General features: G+C 44.2%; 2 protein-coding genes across 2 annotated transcripts in view; one reads left to right on the forward strand and one right to left on the reverse strand.

Annotated features, from left to right (window-relative positions):
* Positions 1–21759, forward strand: part of FAM117B (family with sequence similarity 117 member B) — a 68615-nt gene that overhangs the window by 11376 nt on the left and 35480 nt on the right. Inside the window, exon 2 of the mRNA XM_079782311.1 lies at positions 5332–5483. Within this exon, the coding sequence (XP_079638437.1) occupies positions 5332–5483 (152 nt within the window). The remainder of the gene's footprint in view (positions 1–5331; positions 5484–21759) is intronic.
* LOC307106490 (T-cell surface glycoprotein CD1a-like) lies at positions 15349–18342 on the reverse strand (the record flags this gene model as incomplete). Its single annotated transcript, XM_079783077.1, has 6 exons — positions 15349–15641; positions 15867–15960; positions 16281–16559; positions 16779–17057; positions 17664–17930; positions 18282–18342. 6 exons carry the CDS (start codon positions 18340–18342, stop codon positions 15599–15601), a joined length of 1023 nt encoding a protein of 340 aa, XP_079639203.1. The 3' UTR covers positions 15349–15598.

The following is a 21759-nucleotide window of genomic DNA, read 5'->3' on the forward strand; positions in this document are numbered from 1 at the left end:
ACATAGCAATGCCCTGCTTCCTCTCCCTAGCAACTAGCTATTGTTTCCGGGCTGGGCTGTGGGCTGCATTTTACGCTATGGGGTCCCAGCAGTGTCTGCTGTGATTTGGTGGGCTATGGCTCCAAGGTGGTGGTGGTGCCTGTGTCCCACTTGGGGGAAGCCGAGTGTTGCTTTGTCGGTGCCAGGACCGAGCTGCTATTTCTCTGTAAATGGCCCATGTGTGTCTCAGCAGCTCCTGCGTTGAGTGTCTGCCCCCTGGTGATCAGTGTGCATCATAGTGACTGGTTGGATGGTGGGAGGGACACTTAGCATATTAGCCTTTTATATATGTAGATTTCTCTTTCAGGTAATTGTCAGCAACACAGCAGTAAATATCAACATGAAGCACATTATTGTAGATCATGGAGAACAAATGGTAAAATATGTAACTGTAGTAGTATTTGACTATATTCTGCACAGTGAGAAAACCTGAAGTCATTTTCAAGGTCCACCATTTCTTATTTCTTTTCAATCGGGTCAAGTTTCTAAACTTTCTAAATCTCCGTTTTCTGGCTAATGAAAAGAAAATAGGATTCCACCAAGTCTCCTATCTACTTACCCCAGGACTTCTGTGAGGATCAAATGAGATGAGGCACAGGAAAACGCTTCACAGACATTTGGTTAAACTGTGAAATGTTTGCACCTGGCTATGAAGTAAGTGGTATTCCTGGGCCGAAGAAACTGCAAGGAGGCTAGTTGTTGTTAGGAAGAGGAAGCCGTGTGTTGCTACGTGATGTTGTTACCTGGACGTACACTTAGCATATTAGCCTTTTATATATGTAGACTAGAGGCCTGATACACGAAAATTCGGGCAAGAGTAGGCCTTCCTTCCCCTGGCTGCCAGCACTGGCTTCCCTCTGGCACCCAGGACCTGGGCTGGCTTCCTTCAGGCCACCCTCCAGCACTCGGGACCCAGGCTGGCTTCCCTCCAGCTCCAGCTTCGTACGGTCTAATTAGTATCTTACCCTTTTATTATTATAGATTATTATAGATGGCCTGTTGAGAGGAAGCCAGGCATTGCTACATGACATCATTACCTGGTACCCACAGCCACCATTTTCAGGCTGGGCTGGGCTGTGGGCCGCATTTTGTGCCATGGGGTCTCAGCAGCGTCGGCTGCAATTTAGTGGGCTGTTGCTCTGGGGTAGTGGTGGGGCCTGTGTCCCATTTGGGGGAAGCCGAGTGTTGCTTTGTTGGTGCCAGGTCTGCACTGCCGTTTCTTTGTAAATGGTAAGTGCACATCACGGCAACACCTGCATTGAGTGTCTGCTCCCTGGTGGTCAGTGTGTGTCATAGCGACCGGTAGATAAAGCCTTTTATATTTGTGCAAGAATGGGCCTTCCTTACCCTGGCTGCCGGCACTGCCTTTACTCCGGCCCGGAGCTGCCTTTCCGCCTTCCCATGCTGCCCAGAGGCTCAGAGCGGCTGGCGGGGGGGGGGGGGGTGCAGAACGCCTGCCCCCGGCTGCTCAACGCCTGCGTATGCAAATTAACCCACCATATTTGTTGGGTTAATTTGCATACTCATTCCTGATTGGCTGGTGGGCGTCACGAAGGTACAGTCAATTTGCATCTTATTCTTTTATTAGTGTAGACTAGAGGCCCAGTGCACGAAATTTGTGCACCGGGGGGGGGAGATCCCCTCAGCTCACCCTGGTTCCAATCTGGGTCCCCTTGGGAGATGTCTGACTGCCGGTTTAGGCCCGATCCCAGGTATTGGGCCTAAATTGGCAGTCAGACATCCCTCTCACAATCCTGGACCGCTGGCTCCTAATTGCTCACCTGTCTGCTGGCCCAATCGCCCCCAACTGTCCCCCCCCCCCCCCGCTGGCCTGGTCGCCCCTCACGGCCTCCCCGCTGGCCTGGTCGCCCCATGCAGCCTGCTGTTTGGTTGTTACTGTGAGGGCATCCTGACCAATTTGCATATTACCCTTTTATTAGTATCCTATCTAATAAAGAGGGAATATGCTAATTTATCCTCACACCATTGCAAAGATGGTGAGGCCCACAGCCAATAAGGAGGGAATATGCTAATTGACTACCCCACCCTCAAAGATGGCGGCACCCAGTTCCCTCAGCCCCGCCAGGGTGGCCAGAGGGCCCGGCCGCTCTACGCACCTGCCTCTGGAGTCCCCCAGTTCCTTCAGCCCCCCCCAGTCGCCCAGGGCCAGCCTGAAGCGCAGGCAAGCCTCGGATGGTGGCTTCCCAGCCTCCCAGGGCCGGCCTGAGGCACAGGCAAGCCTTGGATGGCGGCTTCCCAGCTGCTCATGGCCGCCCCAGGCTCAGGTAACCGGGGCCAGCTGAGGCTCGCGCTGCTGGCAGTGGCAGCAGCAGAGGTGTGATGTGGGTATCGCCTTCCCCAGATCGCCAGGTCGCCTCCTGCCCCTGAGGGCTCCTGGACTGTGAGAGGGGGCAGGCCGTGCTGAAGGATTCCCCCCCTCCAGTGCATGAATTTTCATGCACTGGGCTTCTAGTAGATATATAAAACCCTAATATGCAAATAGACCGGACGGCGGAACAACCGAACAACCAGTCGCTATGACGAGCGCTGACCACCAGGGGTGGGCGTTAGAAGCAGAGCACGAAACATGGTGGGCATTGGCTGTGGCAGGATTGTGGAGCAGGTGAGTGGGGATACCAGACCAGGGCAGGGCACTGGTCGCTGTCATAAGGATGAGCCTCTGGTGGTTCCTGAAAATTCTTTGCTCCTTTGGTGTGAGCAGTGGCTGGTGGCCCCAATCGCCCCTGAAGGCTTCTCTACCTCCCCCTGCTCCTGAGCGGCGATCAGGGCAGCAGCCGCTGTTTGCACCTGCTGATGGCACCGGCCCCATTTGCACCCGCTGCTGGCGCCGGCCCCAATGGCTCCACTCCATCAGTGGGTGCAAGTGGGGCCTGCGGTGGCGGCAGGAGCAGGGCTGCCTGCAGACAGGGGACTGGGGGCCATGGTGGGAGGGGCCGGGCAGGGGCGTGGAGGATGGGCCAAGACCTGCCCCTGTGCCCACCACAGCCTCACTACTCAGTTCCTTTCAAGGTGCATGAATTTGTGCCCTGGGCTTTGGTACATAGATAAAAGGCTAAGTTGATTTGCGCATGCACAATACATATAAAGTTTTTGCTGGTGCCAATCGCATGCGTGTGTTTCGACCTGTCATTGTCAATTGTGAATTTGGTTGACACTTCTAGTATAGAGAAAGGGCGAATAGCGATATTAAAATATTTCTTCTAATTAATTTCCTTTCAATGTGCACGGATCTGTGCACCGGGCCACTAGTAGTATCTAATCTAATAATAGACAAATATGCAAATTGACCGCACCTTCGCTATGCCCAAGCCACGCCCACCAGCCAAGCACGCCCACCAACCAATCAGGATGAATATGCAAATTATCCCAACAAAGATGGCGGCTAATTTGCATATCGCGACAGTGTAGAAAGAAGCCAAGAGCTGCAGAAGGGAGCAAAGCTGCAGAGAAGCAAGCAAGCCGGGGGGAGGAGAAGGGAGGAGCGGAGGCGGGGCCGGGGGAGAAGGAAGTTGAGCAAGCGGCCGGGGGAGAAGGGGCGGGGCCGGGGGAGAAGGGAGGAGCGGAGGCGGGGCCAGGGGAGAAGGGAGGAGCGGAGGCGGGGCCAGGGGAGAAGGGAGGAGCGGAGGCGGGGCCAGGGAAGAAGGAAGGAGAGCGGGCTGGCGGAGAAGTTAGAAAAGCAGGGGGGCTGGCGGAGAAGGCGGGGCGGGGGAGAAGGGAGGAGCGGAGGCGGGGCCGGGGGAGAAGGGAAAAGCAAGCGGGCTGGCAGAGAAGGCTGGCCAGGGAAGAAGGAAGGAGAGCTGGCTGGCGGAGAAGTTAGAAAAGCATGGGGGGCTGGCGGAGATCGCGGGGCGGGGGACAAGGGAGGAGAGCAGGCAGGGTGGGGTAGAGTGCAGCAGGAAACCCTATTGCAGGATTTTTCCTGCAACGGGAACGCTAGTTATAATATAATTTTACTTATGCATATATTTATGTTTAATATATTTAAGCTTCTTACTTTTATAAAAATTTGCAGCATAAATTAGCTGAGCCTACTCCTAACCCACATCAAAGAAAAAAAAAGAGATACGAGGGTGTTTTTTCTGCATCACCTCTAACTTCCTATTACCTCTAGAGTTTTATTTTTGGTTTACATCTAAGTATATAACTAACTGTATCTTGAAATGCAATATTTTTTGCATATGTGGCTTTAATTATAACTCCTGTAGCCTGGTTAATATGGTTTCTTGCATAACAAAGTAACAAAATCTGTAACAAAATCTCACTAAGATATGGTTTTTATAGAAATAGGTTAAAATGTAACTTTAACTTTATCTTAACTGCCTTATATCCTTTTGAGTATGGATGGTATAATGATGAATGAGTATTTTACATATCATACCAATTTAATTTTAAAACCAAGATGAACACTTTTTAAATTGATAGATATACATTTGTCTTTTCTGTGTGTGTGTGTGTGGTGGTGGTGTTTTTTTGTAGGGATAATTGCAGTTGGAAGAAATAAAACAAAGAGATCTTTTGTACACTTTTGCCTGGGTTCCCCCAATGACATTTTGTAGAACTATTACTCTACAACATTATATCCAGAATATTGACATTGTGCAATTCACTGCTTTATTCAGATGTCTTCAATTTTACTTGTACTCTTTTTTGTGTGTATGTAATTCTATACTTTTACTCTTGTTTGTATGTTTCTATATCTGCCACTTCAGTCAAGATACTGAATACTTCCTTATCACAAGGGTCTCTGCTTCTCTCCCAATACTTTTATTTTTCCTCCTTTATCTCTAACCCCTGGCAACCACTAATCTTTCATCATTTCTAAAATGTTGTCATTTCAAAAACGTTAAATAAATGAAATCACTTAAGATTGACTGTTTTCACTTAGTATAATTCCCTGGATATTCATCCAATGTTGTGTGAGTCAGTCTATATATAAAAGCCTAATATGCACATTGCCCCCATGGGAGTTTTCCAGGAGACTGATCACTTGCTATGATGTGCACTGATCACCAGGAGGTGGCATGGAGCGAAGGAAGGCCCCAGCCAGCAGCCAGGGAAGGGAGGCCCTGGCCGGCCCTGATTGCCGGCCAGGCCTGGGGACCCTACCCGTGCATGAGTTTCGTGCACCAGGCCTCTAGTAGTTTATAATTTCTTTTTGTTATATATATTTTGTATTTTATTTAGAAAACTCCTGACCAATTTAAAACTTAGGTTCTACTTTTTTTCTTCTATCATCTATTTTTAAAATAAATATATTTGCCTTAAATTTAGGTGACAAAACACGACCGCCTTCCTCAAGCCCCTCTACTATTATTCGCCGCACTTCCTCTCTGGATACACTTGCTGCTCCATACCTTGCTGGGCACTGGCCTCGTGATAATCATGGTCAAACTGCTCCTTGCATGAAGGATAAAGCTACACAGGTAGGTGTATTACAGGTCTTATCCTGAAGTGTTTTATTCTGAGTCCGTTTCTCATAATTTTTATTTTTGTTTCTCATAATTATATTTGTTCTTGTCTGTGATCAGATTCTTAAAACATCTGTGTATCTTAGAATAATTTGAAGCTTATCAAAAAAGCAGATTCCCAGGCCTAATCTCCAGATATTCTGTAGTAGATTTTGGTTGAGGCTTGAGAATGTACATTTTAAACATTTCCCCCTACTATCCTTAAATAGAATTTTTCATATATCACTACCTCTGAAATACTATCACTGGCTAACTGCTTTTTGTTTACCCAAATCAACAACAGTTTTTCTATCCTTTCAATTGCCTATGGTTGTTGTTTTGTGAGCACTCTCTATGGCCTCTATGTTTTAAAAGCATTCTCTCCTTTGTTGCCTGCGAGATGCTTTTTGTCATGCATGAATGGGCTGTCAGGTTGAAAACCGAAATTTTGTTCCACAACCGAGATGTTTTTTCTGTGAACAACTTGGTCGAGAACGGAATTGTTCTAGATGGGAAACATTTGAGAACCAAGGTTTGACTGAATTGTATTACTTATTTTTCATTTCTGAGTGGTTCTTTTATGTGGTTTCTATGTCCTTTTTTGATGTGTATATCTCTTTGTTTAAGGTCTTACTGAGCTATCCATTTTTCCCTTAGGGTTCTTGAGCATCTTTAAAACCATTGTCTTAAATTCTGCCTCTGGTATTTTGATTGCTTCATTTAATTTAATTCTTTGGTTATTTCTCTTATTCTTTAACTTGGGGCATATTTATTTGTTTCTCCATTTTGTCTCTGTGTATTAGGTAGATCTGGTTCAACTCCCAAACTTGTTATGGTGGCTTTATGATGAAGGTGTTGGGCTCAGTGGCAAAATCTTCCAGAGCACCTGAGCTCTGTGCTCCAGGAATGTTTATTGTGTGTTATGTGAACCCTCCTGTTATAGTTTAGTTTTGAATGCTGTTTAGCCTTTTGTGGGTGGACTTAACCCTTCAGGCTGGCTGACCATAAGGATGAACCTCAATCACTGTGTGAGGTGCTGTGCAGGGGCTGCCCCCTAAGGTGAAGTTGTTTTTAGCAGGGCCTGTGCCTACCAGAATTCCCTTTTGGGTATGCCAATTGTTTGGCTAGTTGGGTTGAGCTCTGGTGTGGTCTGAAGTCCACCACTGGTTGTGTTGGTTCTGGGCCCACTTGGGTGAGGTTCATGTCAGATGTTATGCTTAACCAGTGTTGGGCTACCTGTCTGGAGCTACTATGTTCTTCACCTTAGTGGCTGCATCTCCTTGGCTTGGGTGTGTGTGGGAGAGGCCAATATATATATAAACCTAATATGCAAATTTTCCCCATGGGAGTTTAACCTGGGAGACCAATTGCTTGCTATGACATGTGCTGACCACCAGGGGGTGGCACAGAATCAAGGAAGGCCTGGCCGGCAGCTGGCAGCTGGGGAAGGGAGGCTCCAGCCGGCAGAAGGCCCCGACTGGCCCTGATTGCCGGCCAGGCCTAGGGACCCTACCCATGCACGAATTTTGTGCACCAGGCCTCTAGTCTGTGTGTAAGGGTCAGTTTCCTCCAACTTCAAGCTGGGGGCCTGTAAGAGGACTGAGGTTCTTTGAGTTCCACTTCTCCTTGTCAGCTACTCCACTTCTCCCTGGGGTTGCCTGGTCTTCCTCCAGAGCCTTCTGAAGAACGATTGGAGAGTGTGCCCAGGCGGGCCGCAACCCACAGCCCCTTCCACAGGTTGCAAGCTTGGTAGAGGTGGGTAACCAGGGTTGGGAGGATGGAGCTAGTGAGTCCCTAATTGGAGGTCATGTGGTGAGGCACTCAATGAGAGGAAAGTGGCCCCTACGCCAGAGCCAAACCACTCAGTCTCTGCCAGAGTCTACAACTGAGGTTCACCCAGGACGGGCACGCCGTCATTTTAAGTTGGGTGCAGCCAGCCATTCTCTCTGCATGAGTCAGCTCTGCTGGGCAGAGCCACTGGACTCAGGAGGACAGATCAAGAGTCTCCTGTTGGGCCCTGACCAGTTTGGCTCAGTGGATAGAGCGTCAGCCTGCAGACTCAAGGGTCCCAGGTTTGATTGCGGTCAAGGGCATGTACCTTGGTTGCGGGCACATACCCAGTAGGGAGTGTGCAGGAGGCAGCTGATCGATGTTTCTCTCTCATTGATGTTTCTAACTCTCTATCCCTCTCCCTTCCTCTCTGTAAAAAAAATCAATAAAATATATTAAAAAAAAAAAGTCTCCTGTTGGGATTGATGCTGGCCCAGCTCGCAGGAGTGGCCTAAGCACTTTCTCCTGGTCGCAGACAATAGCCTCTGAGGGACTCACACTCTAATATCCCAGCTCTGAGCAGCGCTCCCTTCCCCCTGCAGAACTGAGCTCAGCTAGGTTGGGTGTCTGGGACTTGGAAGGGCAGGTCCAGACAGACTCCCATTGGGGTGGTGCCTGCAAGCCTGTAGTAGGGGAGCAGGCACTTCTTCCCCTTCCTGGGTAGGGTGTGGTGAGCTTGCAGAGATGTGCGGGGCTTCCTGGTGATAAAGCCCCACAAACCAGCACCCAACCTTCTAATTCTTAGTCAAACGCTTCCCTGGGAGCCCTGGCCTGGTGGCTTAGTTTGTCGGAGCGTTGTCTTGTACACTGGAAGGTTGTGGGTTCAATCCCTGGTCATGGTGTGTATAGGAGGCAATCAATTGATGTCTCTCTTTCTTTTCCCCCTGCCCTCCCTATAAAATCAATAAACATATCCTGGAGTGGGGATTACATAAAAAAATAAATAAGTAAATAATTTTTAAAAAGCTTCACCGGGAGGCACACTATGAAGTGCCAGCTCTGCACAACACTCTGATCCCCCTGCACAGCTGAACTCAGCAGGACAAAGCTGGCCAAGTAATTCAACAGGTAGGGTTGGGGGGCACTGGCTCTGCGCTCAAGGTGGGGGACATTGGTCCCCTTTCCAAAGGCACTCAGTTTAGTCACTGTCTAAGTCTCCGTCAAGAACCTCCTCAGAAAAAGGGGGCCCTGAACGTCACTGCCGGGTGCAGCCAGCAGACCCTCCACAGGACCCCAGCACAGCAGAGTGGTCTGGCCAGCAGTTGGGGACCCGGCAGTGTATTCCCCAGGCTGGTGCTATAACAACAGGAGTGCTCTTACCTGGAAAGGTGTTTGTGTCTTTAGCAGACTCACTTGTCTCCCAGGCAGACTAAATCCCCACCCATTTTCACCAGCAGATGCTCATCTATGCAGGTTCCTCTTTCCATCACTGTTGCTCTGTGTTGGGGATCCTTCTGTGGGTTAAGACCCCACGCTCCTGGGGGAAAGGAGGTTCTGTTTCCTATCTTTTTGTTGAAGTTCTCACTGAGATCATTGAGCATCCTTATTACCAGAGGTTTGACCTCTACATCAGATACATTGCTTGTCTCCAATTTGTTTAATTCTTTTTTTGAGTTCTGTTCTTTCATTTGGGACATGGTCTTTTGTCTCCTCATTTTGGCTGCCTCTCTGCTTTTGGTAAGAGTGTTTTTATATAGCAAGTGTCCTGTGTGGCTCAGTGGCACATGCTTTCTGTTCACCTGAGCCAGGCACTCAAGGTGTGTTCCTCGTGTGGGTCCTATGTGCCCTCCAGTGTAGTTGAGCCTTGATTGCTGTTGGCATGTCAATGGGAGGGAATTGACCCTCAGTCTGATTGATTTGTGGACTGGTTGTGACTATTGTGGAGGAGATACTGTGCAAAGGCTAATCCTATGGAGCAGGATTCACTTTATTGGGGTTCTGGTGCCTGCCCAGTCTGCCTTTTGAGTGTGTTTGTGGAAATGGTGCTCTGGTGGAGTCTGAAGTTGGGCACTGGGTATGTTGGTTCTCAGGCCTCTTGGGAGGTGCAGGCCAAGGTCAGCCACTGCCTGTGCCCTGCTTGGGGGCCACCTGCTCTGAGCTATAAAGTGATCTGCCGATGGTTGTCCCTTGTGCTGGACTTGGTGGTGCTTGAGAGAGGCCAAGCTGTGAACCAAATCTGGCTGCCACAAGTGTCTATGAGGCCACTTATCAAGCGATACAGGGCACATTGAGACCAAATTCCATATGTTTAGGGTTTGTGAGCTGTGAAGTGATTTTAGGAAAGTCTGCTGTATGAGCCAACACAGGCCATTTGTATGGAAAACCACTGGAAGAGGCTTGCTTGGGCCCACAAGTTTGGGTGGGTCAGGGTCTCACGGAATCACCAGGACAGGATCGATGGTGTTAGCCAGGGCGATGGATACTCAGAAATAGTGCCTGCCTGCACCTGTAGGGGGAGAACTTAGCTAAGGAATAATGGCCTTTGTTAGCACTTCTAAGAGAAAGCTGCACCTCTAGCCCTTGATGTAAAGACAGACAATTTAGTACCTTCTCTTATATCCCTGGTGCCTTTTGAGCTGCCAACTTAGCACTGGAGCTCAAAATGAGTGAGCCTGTCAGCAAATAAGTTTGTGCAGGCCCTTTAAGAGGAATGCCTGGGACTCCAGAAGCCCTCCATTGCAGCCACAATCTCTGCTGATTTTCACAGCCAGAACTTATGGGAACTTCTCTTCCTGGCACTAAAACCCATGGGCTGGAGGACCTGATGGGGGGTTGGGAGCCCTCACTCCTTAAGGGGGAACCTCTGCCCCCAGGATAACCCTTCTGATTTTTTAAATTTATTTTTTATTTTTATTGATTTCAGAGAGGAATGGAGAGGGAGAGGGAGAGAAACATCAATGATGAGAGAGAATCATTGATTGACTGTCTCCTGCACACCCCACACTAGGGATCGAGCCTGCAACCCCAGCATTGCCCTTGACCGGAGTCAAACCCAAGACCCTTCGGTCCGCAGGCCGATGCTCTATCCACTGAGCCAAACCAGCCAGGGGGCTATCTTGATTTTTATTTATTTATTTTTTAAATTGTTTAAAGTATTACATATAGTAGTACATATATCTCCCTTTTCCCCCCTATTGACCTTCCCCCAGCCTCCCCTACCCCTTGTCACATGCCCTCATCCCACCCCCCCTCAGTGTCTTGTGTCCATTGGTTGTGCTTATATGCATGCATACAAGTCCTTTGGTTGATCTTTTCCCCCTCCTCCCCTACACTCCTCCCCAGCCTTGCTATCTTGATTTTGAACTGCTTCATGTGGGTGAGACCAGCCCATTCTTCGTCTTTACCTTTTACTAGTCTTGACTTGGTTTCTTCTGTGTATTTTTAGTTATAGGACTTCTGTTCAACTAGACTTCAGGCGGTACTCAATGATGGTTCTGTAAATGTAGTTGTAACTTTGAGTGGTCATGGGAGGAGGTGAGTACAGCTACTTCACCATCTTGACCCACCTTTATCAACTTTTTGTTTTGCTTTTTAACTTTTAGTGCTTTAAAATTTTCTACCTTTTAATTTTTAATATTGTTTTATTTTTTTAGCTTCCTCAATTAGAATCTTAGTTTATATGTTTTTAGTCTGTCTTCTTTACAGATAAATGCTTTTGAAGCTGTAAAATCACCTCCCTATATGTGTCACTTTAGAATTTCTTATGAACCTGAAAAAAGGAATTTGTGCTCACCTATGTAAAAACAATGCATGGTAGTAAGATTGCAAAAATTAATCTTTAGTGACCATTATTTTAAAATATCAGATTATTTAAAATTTAACAAAAGCAAAAGCAGTAATGTCTGAATGCAGATGCATACTTTGGTCATAGTCCATGTCTGCATCTCCCTTTAGATACTGAGGTACTGAATATACAGATCACCACAAAAAATTGAATTTAAGCATAAACAAACCATTTTGGAAACTTATAGACCACACTATTTTTTACATTCACCAATAAATGTTTCTAACCCCAAATTAAAGTTACACAGAAAATGAACTTCAATAGTTAGAGTGGCTAATAGTAATTTTTATGACACATGATATGAATTAATTTTTCCTTTAATCTTGCTAAAGTTTCTCTGAATCCCTTATTCCTGCCTGTGATAAAACATAGTTTGTGTGTAGGTGTGGCCAGGTCTGTTATAAGAAGAAATTTTCCTCCCATTGTTCTTTATTGAAATTGTGCCTACTAAAAAATGTCACAAGTTTTCTTTTAATCTTTTTTTCTAGAAATGAGAAATTTCCTATAAACTTGCAGTTTACTGTGGACTTGATCAGTTAAACTTCCTTTCATGATTGAATAAGAAAAGGATTGTTAAAAATATCATCAGAAACGATCAAAATAATTAATAAAGAATTCAATTAAATAATTATAAGGCATAAACATAAATATTTATAAATGTTATAATGCAACGATTTGTGGAAGGGAGAGAGTGGTGAGGAGAGAGAGAGAAAAATCAATGTGAGAGAGAGACTTCTATTGGTTGCCTCCTGCATGGACCCTGACCAGACCAGGGGTCTAGCCTGCGACCGAGGTACGTGCCCTTGACTGGGAATTGAACCTGTAATCCTTTTATCCGCTGGCCAATGCTCTAACCACTGAGAAACCCAGCCAGGGCAACAAATGACAATTTTATATATCTCAAGTCTACAACTTAGTGTTTTATGAGTTATGTGTATGTTGTGAAATGATCATGACAAGTTAATTAACATGTCCATTAACTCACATTGTTACTTGTTTTATTCTTTTTTAGTGTGGAGAATACTTAAGATCTGCCCTCTTAACAAATTTCAAATTTCTCTGCCTTCTTGCATATATAATTTTATCAACAGCTTGCTTCTCTGGTATTGAAAAAGTAGCTTTAATTATTTCTTTTTTAAAAAATATATTTTTATTGATTTCAGAGAGGAAGGGAGAGGGAGAGAGAGAGAAACATTAATGATAAGAGAGCATCATCGATCAACTGCCTCCTGCATGTCCCCGCAACCCAGGCATGTGCCCTGACTGGGAATCAAACCTTGATCTCCTGGTTCCTAGGTTGATGCTCAGTCACAGAGCCACACAGGCTGGGCTAGCTTCAGTTGTTTCAAACTTTATACCTCACACCGTAACATCCAGGACAAGAAGGAGCATCTCTTTCCTTACCATCCTACTTATATCACCTTAGAGCAATACCTAGCCCTGTACCACCACTCTGAGCTAGGACAAGTGAGGTCTGAATGATGCTTTGGCTTCAATTATATGTTACCAGGCCATCCTTTAGCCTATTACATTGTCAGGGATGCTTTCTCATATTTGCCTTAGGCTGATCAGGTTCAGAGTACAGATGAGAATGGAATCAACCAACCAAAACCAGATGGCTGCTCTGGATGAGTGACAAGGTAGATGGGCACCTAGAGAAGCAACCAACCAGTTTAATTCAGTAGGAAGAGTGCAGCGGTTCCACTGTTTACTCTCCCTCCTCCCATTATTTTGACCTTTTCCTCCCTCTCCCATCTCAACTTTATTTTGCAAAAATTTTGACATGTGCAGGTGCACTAAGTTCATAAGGATGTTCTCTTTGCCAGTCCGCCCCCTTCCCCCCATCTCAGCTCTCTAAACAAACTAGAACTCAGTCCTTTTTCCCTAGTTTAATCCAATAAGTTGCTGTACTAAGAAACTTAAGATCTAACAATGACAAGGGTAAACTTGTGGAATCACATTAGGAAGGCAAAATTTTCAAGCTCAGAAGGCAGTGATGATCTTTCTCTCCCCCACTACTTTATTCTGTGTATGTCCCTGCTGCATAAAAAGTGCTTAAGAATTATTTTTGAAATTAATTAATGAAGTAATTGAAGTCTAGTCATGGATATATCAACGTACACTGCACTTTGTGCTGAAGTTGAACAAAGTACACTCTGCCTTATTTTAGTTCTCACACTATAAAGAGGCATCCCTTTCATGGTCTATTTAGTGCCACATTTTCCACATTTTTTTTTTTTTTGCTTTGTGTTGATAATTTAGATGTTTAAAATATCCCTGAAACAGTGCAGATGAGAATTTAAAATATCCCTGAAACAGTGCAGATGAGCTCTCTAGTGTTCCTAAGCACAAATAGACTGTAATATGCCTTACAGAGGAAATGCATAGGTAGATATGCTTTGTTCCGGCATCAGTTACAGTGTGTGGGCCATGAGTTCAGTGTTAATAAATCTACAATACAGTCAGTAGGACTGGAAAAAAGCAAAGGAATTCGCTGATCTGTATGTGGAGCTGCTCACAACGTGCTGAAGTAACATTTACAATGCTATGATTAAGCTATGGAACAGATGGAGAAGGAACTGGATTTGTGAATTCATGATAAAATGACTATTTTTGTTTTTTTTAAAGCATAATAGCACAGCTGTATGGCTAAAAGTAAGAAATACTTATAATTACATTGCCCAGGGTCAGGAAAATGTGAAACACTCTTGGCTGTTGTTTTATTATTTAAAAAATGCAACCCTAACCCTTGTGGTTCAGTTGATTGAGTGCCATGCCATGCACCAAAAGGTCACCAGTTCTATTCCTTGTGGGTTCGATCCCCAGTTGGGGTGCTTGCAGGAGGTGGCAGATTGCTGTTTCTCTCTCACATTAATGTTTCTTTCTCTCTCTTCCTCTCCCTTCCTTTCTCTCAAATTAATAAAAACATTAAAAAATACTACATGCAAGAAATATTTGAAATTATATCTATGGTAAAACAAGGGTGTCTTTAAACAGAAACACACATAAAACAGAGCTGTGTGTGTATTCTTTAGCTGATCAAAATGTTTTAACCAGAAATTTACAGGAGCATAACCTTGTATTTTCCCTAGGAGCAGTGGCTGAGCATTCATTAACTCAGTGATCACAGTGTCTTTAACACAACCACCTTAAATAGCAAGAATGTACTGTATGTACTCTTCTTGCTTTGGTCTCATTTCAGTCCTGACTGTCAGCATTCTGTTCTCTTTTCTTGACCATCTTCTTTTTGCTTCTGTGACACACTTATACTGCTACCTCTCAGACTACACCAATATCAGTGCTTCTCAAATTTTAATGTACCTATGAATCCCTTTTGATTTTGATAAAATGTAGTTATGATTCAGTAAGTCTGAGGTGAGGTGCAAGAATACAGGTTTCTAACAAATTCCAAGGTGATAACTCTGCTGTTTGTCCCTGAACCACACTAAATAGCAAGAACATCCTTCCTTCCTCTTTTTGTTTAAAATACTTGGAGCAAAATTTTCACACCGTAGGTCTCTATAGTTAAATTATAAGAATGGTCAGAGGTGCCCTAGCCCGTTTAGCTCAGTGGCTGGAGGATCAGCCCGTGAACTTAAGGGTTTCAGGTTTGATTTCGGTCAAGGGCATGTACCTCAGTTGCAGGCTCAATCCCCAGCCCAGGTTGGGGCGCATGCAGTAGGTAACCAATCGATGTGTCTCTCACATCAGTGTTTCTCTCTCTGTCTCTACCCCTCCTCTCTCTAAAAATCAATGGAAAAAATATCCTCTGGTGAGGATTAACAAAAAATAAAAATAAAAAAAGAATGGTCAGAGGCAAAATTGTGTTTCTCCTCAGGAACTCAGAGAAGTAAGTTACTAAGGAACTAGTAAAGGGTAAAGACAACAAAAAGAGCATAAAATGTCTCAATTACAACAAATATGTCAGGAAGATAAAGAATAAGAAAAGCCTATATATTTGGCGTAAATTTAACACAGGCTTTTATTGAAAACGTATTACATTCAATTAATACACTTTGTAAATGATACAAACTTTAAAAAAGACATAGACTTTGTTCTTAAGTTTAAAAATCCGAAGGGGGAAAAGGGCCTACATAAACTGCAAAAAAGGATAAAAAGTGAGAAGTAGATTGATTCAGCAAAGTACACTAAGAAGTATGGTGGGAGTTCAGACACTGCTTCCACTTGTGAATCAGGGAAGGCCCCCATAAAGAAGTGACATGTGAAATGGGCCTGAGATTCATTAATTTTTCAACATGTAGAGGTTGCTAGGATCTCATTTTATCCAGAGTTAAAGTAAGACTTTTTATCTCTAAGCCAGGTCAGAAAGCAAGTCCTGCAAAATTACATTTAGCTTATATTAATAACAGATCATTAAACAAACATAAATAAACAGTAACAGTTGTACCAGGAGAGTTGAAAGCATATTATCACCATGTGCGTCAAATATGTCCCGAGTCCTTGGTCTGCTGGCATCTCATTCCAAAGGAAGAAGAGTGGCAGGAGGCTCACAGTGTGACCTGATAAGAAGAGAGAGGAAAGTCACTCTGCATGAGGTGGAGGTGAAAAGTGAAGAGTAAAAGAAAGGGGACTGAGGAAAGAAGAACTAACGAGAGAGATAGAGAGAGAGAGAGAGAGAGAGAGAGAGAGAGAGAGAGAGAGAGAGAGAGAGAGAGAGAGAGAGAAGAAAGGTGGGAAGACAGGGAGGGGATGAAAGAACAGGAAAGAGGGGCACAAAAACTCACCAGCGCTTCCTAAGCCCAAATGCAAGAGCTGTCAGGAGCACCAGGGGCACCATCACTGCCACGATGATCCAGCCCCTGGAGCTACGGTGACGTTCTGTGGGTTTGGGTGCACACAGGTGTCATTTCAAACCCACCCCGTTTACTGCATTTCCCTGGTCTGCCTTTTTTATTAGAGTGTTCGCCTCACTAATCTTTCTTCTTGTTTCCTCTCTCCTCCCTCTTCAGAGTTGAATCTTTCACCTCAACATCTTCCTACATCTGCAGGTCTCTCATTTTTAACTCTTCTATTTATTGAATTATTTTCATTATTTTGGGTTTGGAGGCCATAAATTCCAAATTATGTTTGGCTCTACTGCTCTGCTTGTAGACCGTTATCCACTCCCATTCCCAGTGTGGGCCCCAGTGTCTTCTTACCCAAGTAGAGGATGATGTCCTGGCCTCCGAGGCTGCTATGTCTCACCCGGCAATATAGGCCAGATGTCTCAGTGGCTTCCACCTCCAAGAAAACCTGAAGGTACCATGTCCCATCAGCATTGGGCAAGATACCACTCTGTTGAGTGCGCTGCTGTACCTGTTCACCTCGCATCCACTTTACCCAAATTGGCTTTGGATGGAAGCCAGAGACATGACAAACCAGCATCTGACGGTCAGGACCGGGATTGGGGCCAGTGGACAGCCAGGCCTCTGGTTTTACTGCAGAGACCAGGAGAGATATTCAGATAAGGACTCTAACACAGACTTGGAGGTTCATATCTTCACATCAGTGTAGACGGACACATCTATCACATGCTGGGAATGGATAGATGTGTCTGTTTAAACTTATGTGAAGATAAAAACCACCTCAATGTAAAGGGGAGGTAGGAAGGTAAGTTTTAGAATAGAAAATTCTTGGAGGAAGGATGTGAGACTGACCTTTTCTCTGGATATCTGCCTTCCCTGCATCAAAGAGGCCCAAAAGGTAACGTGGGCAGGTGTCCCTGAGCAGCCTCTCTGTTTTTTTGTTGGCGACATGGCGCTGATTGAATAGTCCACACATATCCTGAGCTCTACTGTCACCCTTTGAAGATGGCAGCCATGAATTGTTCTGGAAGTTCAGGAGCTCTACTCCTTGATAAGCAAATTGCAGGAAGACTACCTTGCCTTCCCCAGGGTGCAGCTCACAGCCTCCTGTTATCTGTACCTCAAAGGGATCTAGGGGAGAAGAGTTGTAAATTAGAGGAAAGAGGGAGTAAAGATGAAATTAGTGGAAGGGAAAAAAGGAAGTAGAAGTGAGAATTTTGGGGTATTAGAGGTAATGGAACAAAGTTTAGTTTGATCAGAAGTTCAGGAAAAGCATACATAATTGGTGGTAGTTGAAGGTGGGGAAAAAAAAGGACATATTTTTTTGGAAATGGCAGGGAGCAAATTGAAAGAAGGTGACAAATGATGAGAGCAAGAGAATAAAAAAGGCTTTGGTGTGAGAGAGTTATGATTATAATCTAGGGCAGCGGTCACCAACCATTGGTCTGTGGACCACTGGTGGTCCATGAGGTCCAAAAGGTTGGTGACCACTGGTTTAAGGAAACCTTTGGAGCAGCGGTTGTCAACCAGTGGTCCGTGGACCACAAGTGGTCTGTGAGGTCCGAAAGGTTGGCGACCGCTGGTCTAGAGTGAATGTAATACCGTAGGTTACAATGAATGTACAGACACAGATTGCTGAAGTGATTGAATGCAGGGAAAAATTGGAATAGGAAACTCACTGAGACACGCACATCCCACCCACATTGCACCCCTCTCCATTTTGGGAATTGAACTTACACTCAAACTTCCATTCACTGGCATGGTTGCGAATTAAAGGCGGCAAATCTGTGTGTAACCTTCGGAAGAACTTTTCAATTTCTGTCATTTCCTTGTTGCTGAAGTTGCCCTCGGACCAAGGCCGCAGGAAAATAAGACTGCCAGGGTTACTGTTCCAGCCAAGAACCTGCAACTCACCCAACCAACCAGAGCCCCAATTTTGTGTCCAGGAATGATTGTAGAAGGATGAGATATGGATCATGTGGAAGGAGATCTGCTCCTGGAAGGCTGTGTCAAAAGAACAAACAGAATGGAGAGAAAAAAAGATATTGGGAAGGAGGGAAAATGAAGAAAGGTGTCAGAAAGGGAAAACTCAGAATCTGGAGATAAGGGAAGCCATTGTTACCTCAGCCAACATTCACCTGCCCAAGGCTTTATCTACAACCTTCAGAAGAGCACAGGGTCCTAGAGTATAGTATATTCAGAATGGAACTGTGCTGACATAGTCTCACTCTCCTGGTATGCCGTGAGGACAATGCACACACACACACACACACACACACACACACACACACACACACACACACACCACGTTCCCCCCACCCCCAACCCTGAACTGGGCAGTTCTAGAATTCTTACCATCTCCATTGCCACCAGCTGCGAGGAGAACTGCTAGCAGTGTAATCTGCAGAAACAGCATTTCAGTTACAGATGTTACTTCTTTCTTTCAGAAAGTTTGTCTTCAGTTTGTGTTTTAAATAAACCTACCCCACACTACCCCTATTCTGACTTCCTTCTACCAACAAACCACCAAAAACACACACACACAAAAAAAAAAAACAGTGCTCCTTCCCTAAACCCTAGACACCAATTCAGCCTCTCATTTCCCCTTCAGTTCTGACTCTCTTTGGCTTTCAGCATCTCCCCTCATTATCAGCCTTCATTCTGTTCATCTTTCTCTAATTCAGCCTCTATAGAATAAATAAGTCTTATGTGGCATTGAAAAGTCAATTTACCTTTGGGGACATTTTTTTTTCATTCATACAATAAAAGCATAAAACTAATTGGCTTTCCTATCCCTACCTGATATTCTTATGTCCCTGCTCTTTTCTGTCACTCTGTCCTTTTCTTGCTAAATTTAAATATTCCCCGAATAATTTCTTCTTCTATCTAAACCACAACCTGCCTCATTCATATCTCTGACATCTCATTGGTGGCTTCCATTTGGTTTTCAGAATCTCCTATGGTTGCCCTGTGTAACAGTATAAACTACTACTCTATTATCCTTAGGGAAGAACCAGTAGCTATCACAGAGACCACAGGAACCTGGAAACATAAAGAAAAATCTCCTCTGACTTGCATTGATATATACCCAAATGAATACTTACCCAAAAGTCACTTAGCACCTGCCTGGATACAAGCATCTTGCAGCACTCATGAATAATATAGTGGTCTACAATACAATCACTTTATTCAAGGAACTTTTACTCTACTTAAGAAAACACATAAAACAAGAATTATAAATCTTGGCATGCTAGATTTTATTATAATGTAGAGAGTCTAGACAAAAGCCTTCTCAAAACAATATTTTGTAAAGTGACAACCCATAACTGATGTTGCCCACTTAAAATCTTGACTTCAATGGTTTGCTCAGGGTGTTGGATCTATCTTCCTCTGCTGTACAGGATCTCCAACTCTTAACAGAGGCCTCCTGGCAAGGTGCTCAATGAATAATTTTGAATGATTAAATAATTTGGTTCAGGCATCCAATATTTTTAATTACGCATATTTTTAACAAATTTTTAAGACATCAGAAATCATTACTTGTATTTCTACTTGGTGAAGTGAGAATCTTATAAAGTTTTATTTTGAATTAAAATATATGCAAATAAACATTATATTTACATAGAGGGTTATGCTGTAAATCTCCCATTAGTAACACTTTTTAAAAACCAGTAATAAGCCGTAGCTCGTTTGGCTCAGCGGATAGAGTTGGCCTGCGGACTGAAGGGTCCCGGGTGTGATTCCCGTCAGGGGCACATGCCCGGTTTGCAAGCTTAATCCCCAGTGGTGGGCGTTCAGGAGGCAGCCGGTCGGTGATTCTCATCATTGATGTCTCTATCCCTCTCTCCCCCTCCCTTCCTCTCTGAAATCAATAAAAATATATTAAAAAAAAAACAGTGATAATTTATGGGAAATGAAATTAATAGAATATTCTGGAGTTATTTGTCCAATATATCGTTCTTATTGGCCATGCTTGGATATTCCATGATTGTCTTATCATACATAAACTATTCTTTGCTGGGCATGCTGACCCTCCTCTTTGATGCTGTTTATAATGGTTAAAAGGCTCTAAAATTTTGTTTTTCTTTGTAACTTCTAGATAAATGTGCTTTGGCTATTATTTTGTTACTAGAGGCCCAGTGCACAAAATTTGTGCACCGGGGTGAGGGGGTCCCTCAGCCTGGCCTGCACTCTCACAATCCGGGACCCCTTGGGGGGGATGTCTGACTGTCGGTGTAGGCCCGATTCCACAGGCAGTCGGACATCCCTCTCGTAATCTGGAACTGCTGGCTCCTAACCACTCACCTGCCTGCCTGCCTGATCGCCCCTAACCACTCTGTCTGCCTGCCTGATTGCCCCTAACTGCATCTGCTCCCGCGGCTTAGTTCGGAAGGACGTCCGGAATGACGCTCGGAAGGTTGTTCAGCTGTCCGGTCTGATTAGCATATTATGCTTTTATTATAGGTTTATTTTTGCGCAAATAAACAAATTAAGGCTAATTTAAGAAACAAAATATTTTGGAAAAAGTTAAGATTATCTTAATCTGCAACTTAAAAAACAAAATGAGAGGCAATAAGGGTTTATTTGGGATCAAAGAATTACAATTGGGGGAAGCACAGATTCAAGCAGAAACCAACATAATGTCCTGATTATAGGGTGAGAGCAAGGGGATTTTATGAGAAAAGAATGGGATAATTTCATGAATACAAAAAAGGTGTTTCTATTGGTGCTAACAAGCTGATAAGCTAAATTACTCTTTAGCTATTGTAGGGGTTCAGAACATGTCTCCCCAAAATGTACCACTTTAGCATTTAAATTACTTTGAGCTGAAGGCAATTAAGATCCTGCAGGCTTATGAGAAACTTTATCTCTCTCTCTAAAAATTTAAATTAGAGGTCTTGCCCATAATAAGCTATCACCAGAAATAACTTTTTTTTTTTAACAAATATACATGGCAGGACAAACTGTTAATTACTGAATTTCTCTTATTAGCCTGCAACTAGAGGCCCAGTGCATGAAATCTGTGCACTGGTAGGATCCCTAGCAGCTGCCAGCTGCCGGCTACCGGCCAGGTACTCCCTCCCTTCCCCAGGCTGGCCCGGCCCCCTGGTCGAACTCATGGTCGGGGGAACAATTTGCATACTATACTTTTATTATATAGGATGATCTTTTGAAGCCCCAAGCTGCCTTACCTTATCTTTACCTCAGAATTGCCTTATATACCTCACTTTAACTGTGAACAACAAAAGGGCTATGTAATAAATCTGACAAGTTCAGTGACAGAAAGTAAGCTCACATGGTGACCTGATCATAAATTTCTAACTAGGCAGACCATAATAGGTAGTCATACTCCTAGTCTATATAAAAGGTTTATATTTGCCTTAAGGAAGCTCTGTCCATTGTTCTTGTGCATCTAGAACAATGTGCATCATTGAAATGTTAGAAGTAATCTTTTCCAGGCCCCTCTCTAAGAGGTAACCACCATCAAGAGAGCACATAATTTTGTTAATATCCTGTCCCACTTTCACGTAATCTTCCGTAAGTTTCCTCCTTGATTTGAATTAAAAAAATTTTTTTTAAAGAAGATAGAGAAATTTATTGCCACATGAAATTATAAATATAATTCAGATGAATCAGACCAAAAAAAATCACTAGGTTGATATTAAAATACAATGTACTCTGACCAGATTTGTTTCTTGAAGGCTTCTCTATTGACAGGCACTTCTGTAACTAATTAGTATATTTTGGTATAAACATTTTATGGATAGTTTTAAAGGCCTATAAAAGGGTGTTTTGTGATTATCCATTATAAACAGTAACGGATATTACATAA

This window comes from Cnephaeus nilssonii (assembly GCF_951640355.1).
Source record: "Cnephaeus nilssonii genome assembly, chromosome: 10".
Classification (NCBI taxonomy): Eukaryota; Metazoa; Chordata; class Mammalia; order Chiroptera; family Vespertilionidae; genus Cnephaeus; species Cnephaeus nilssonii.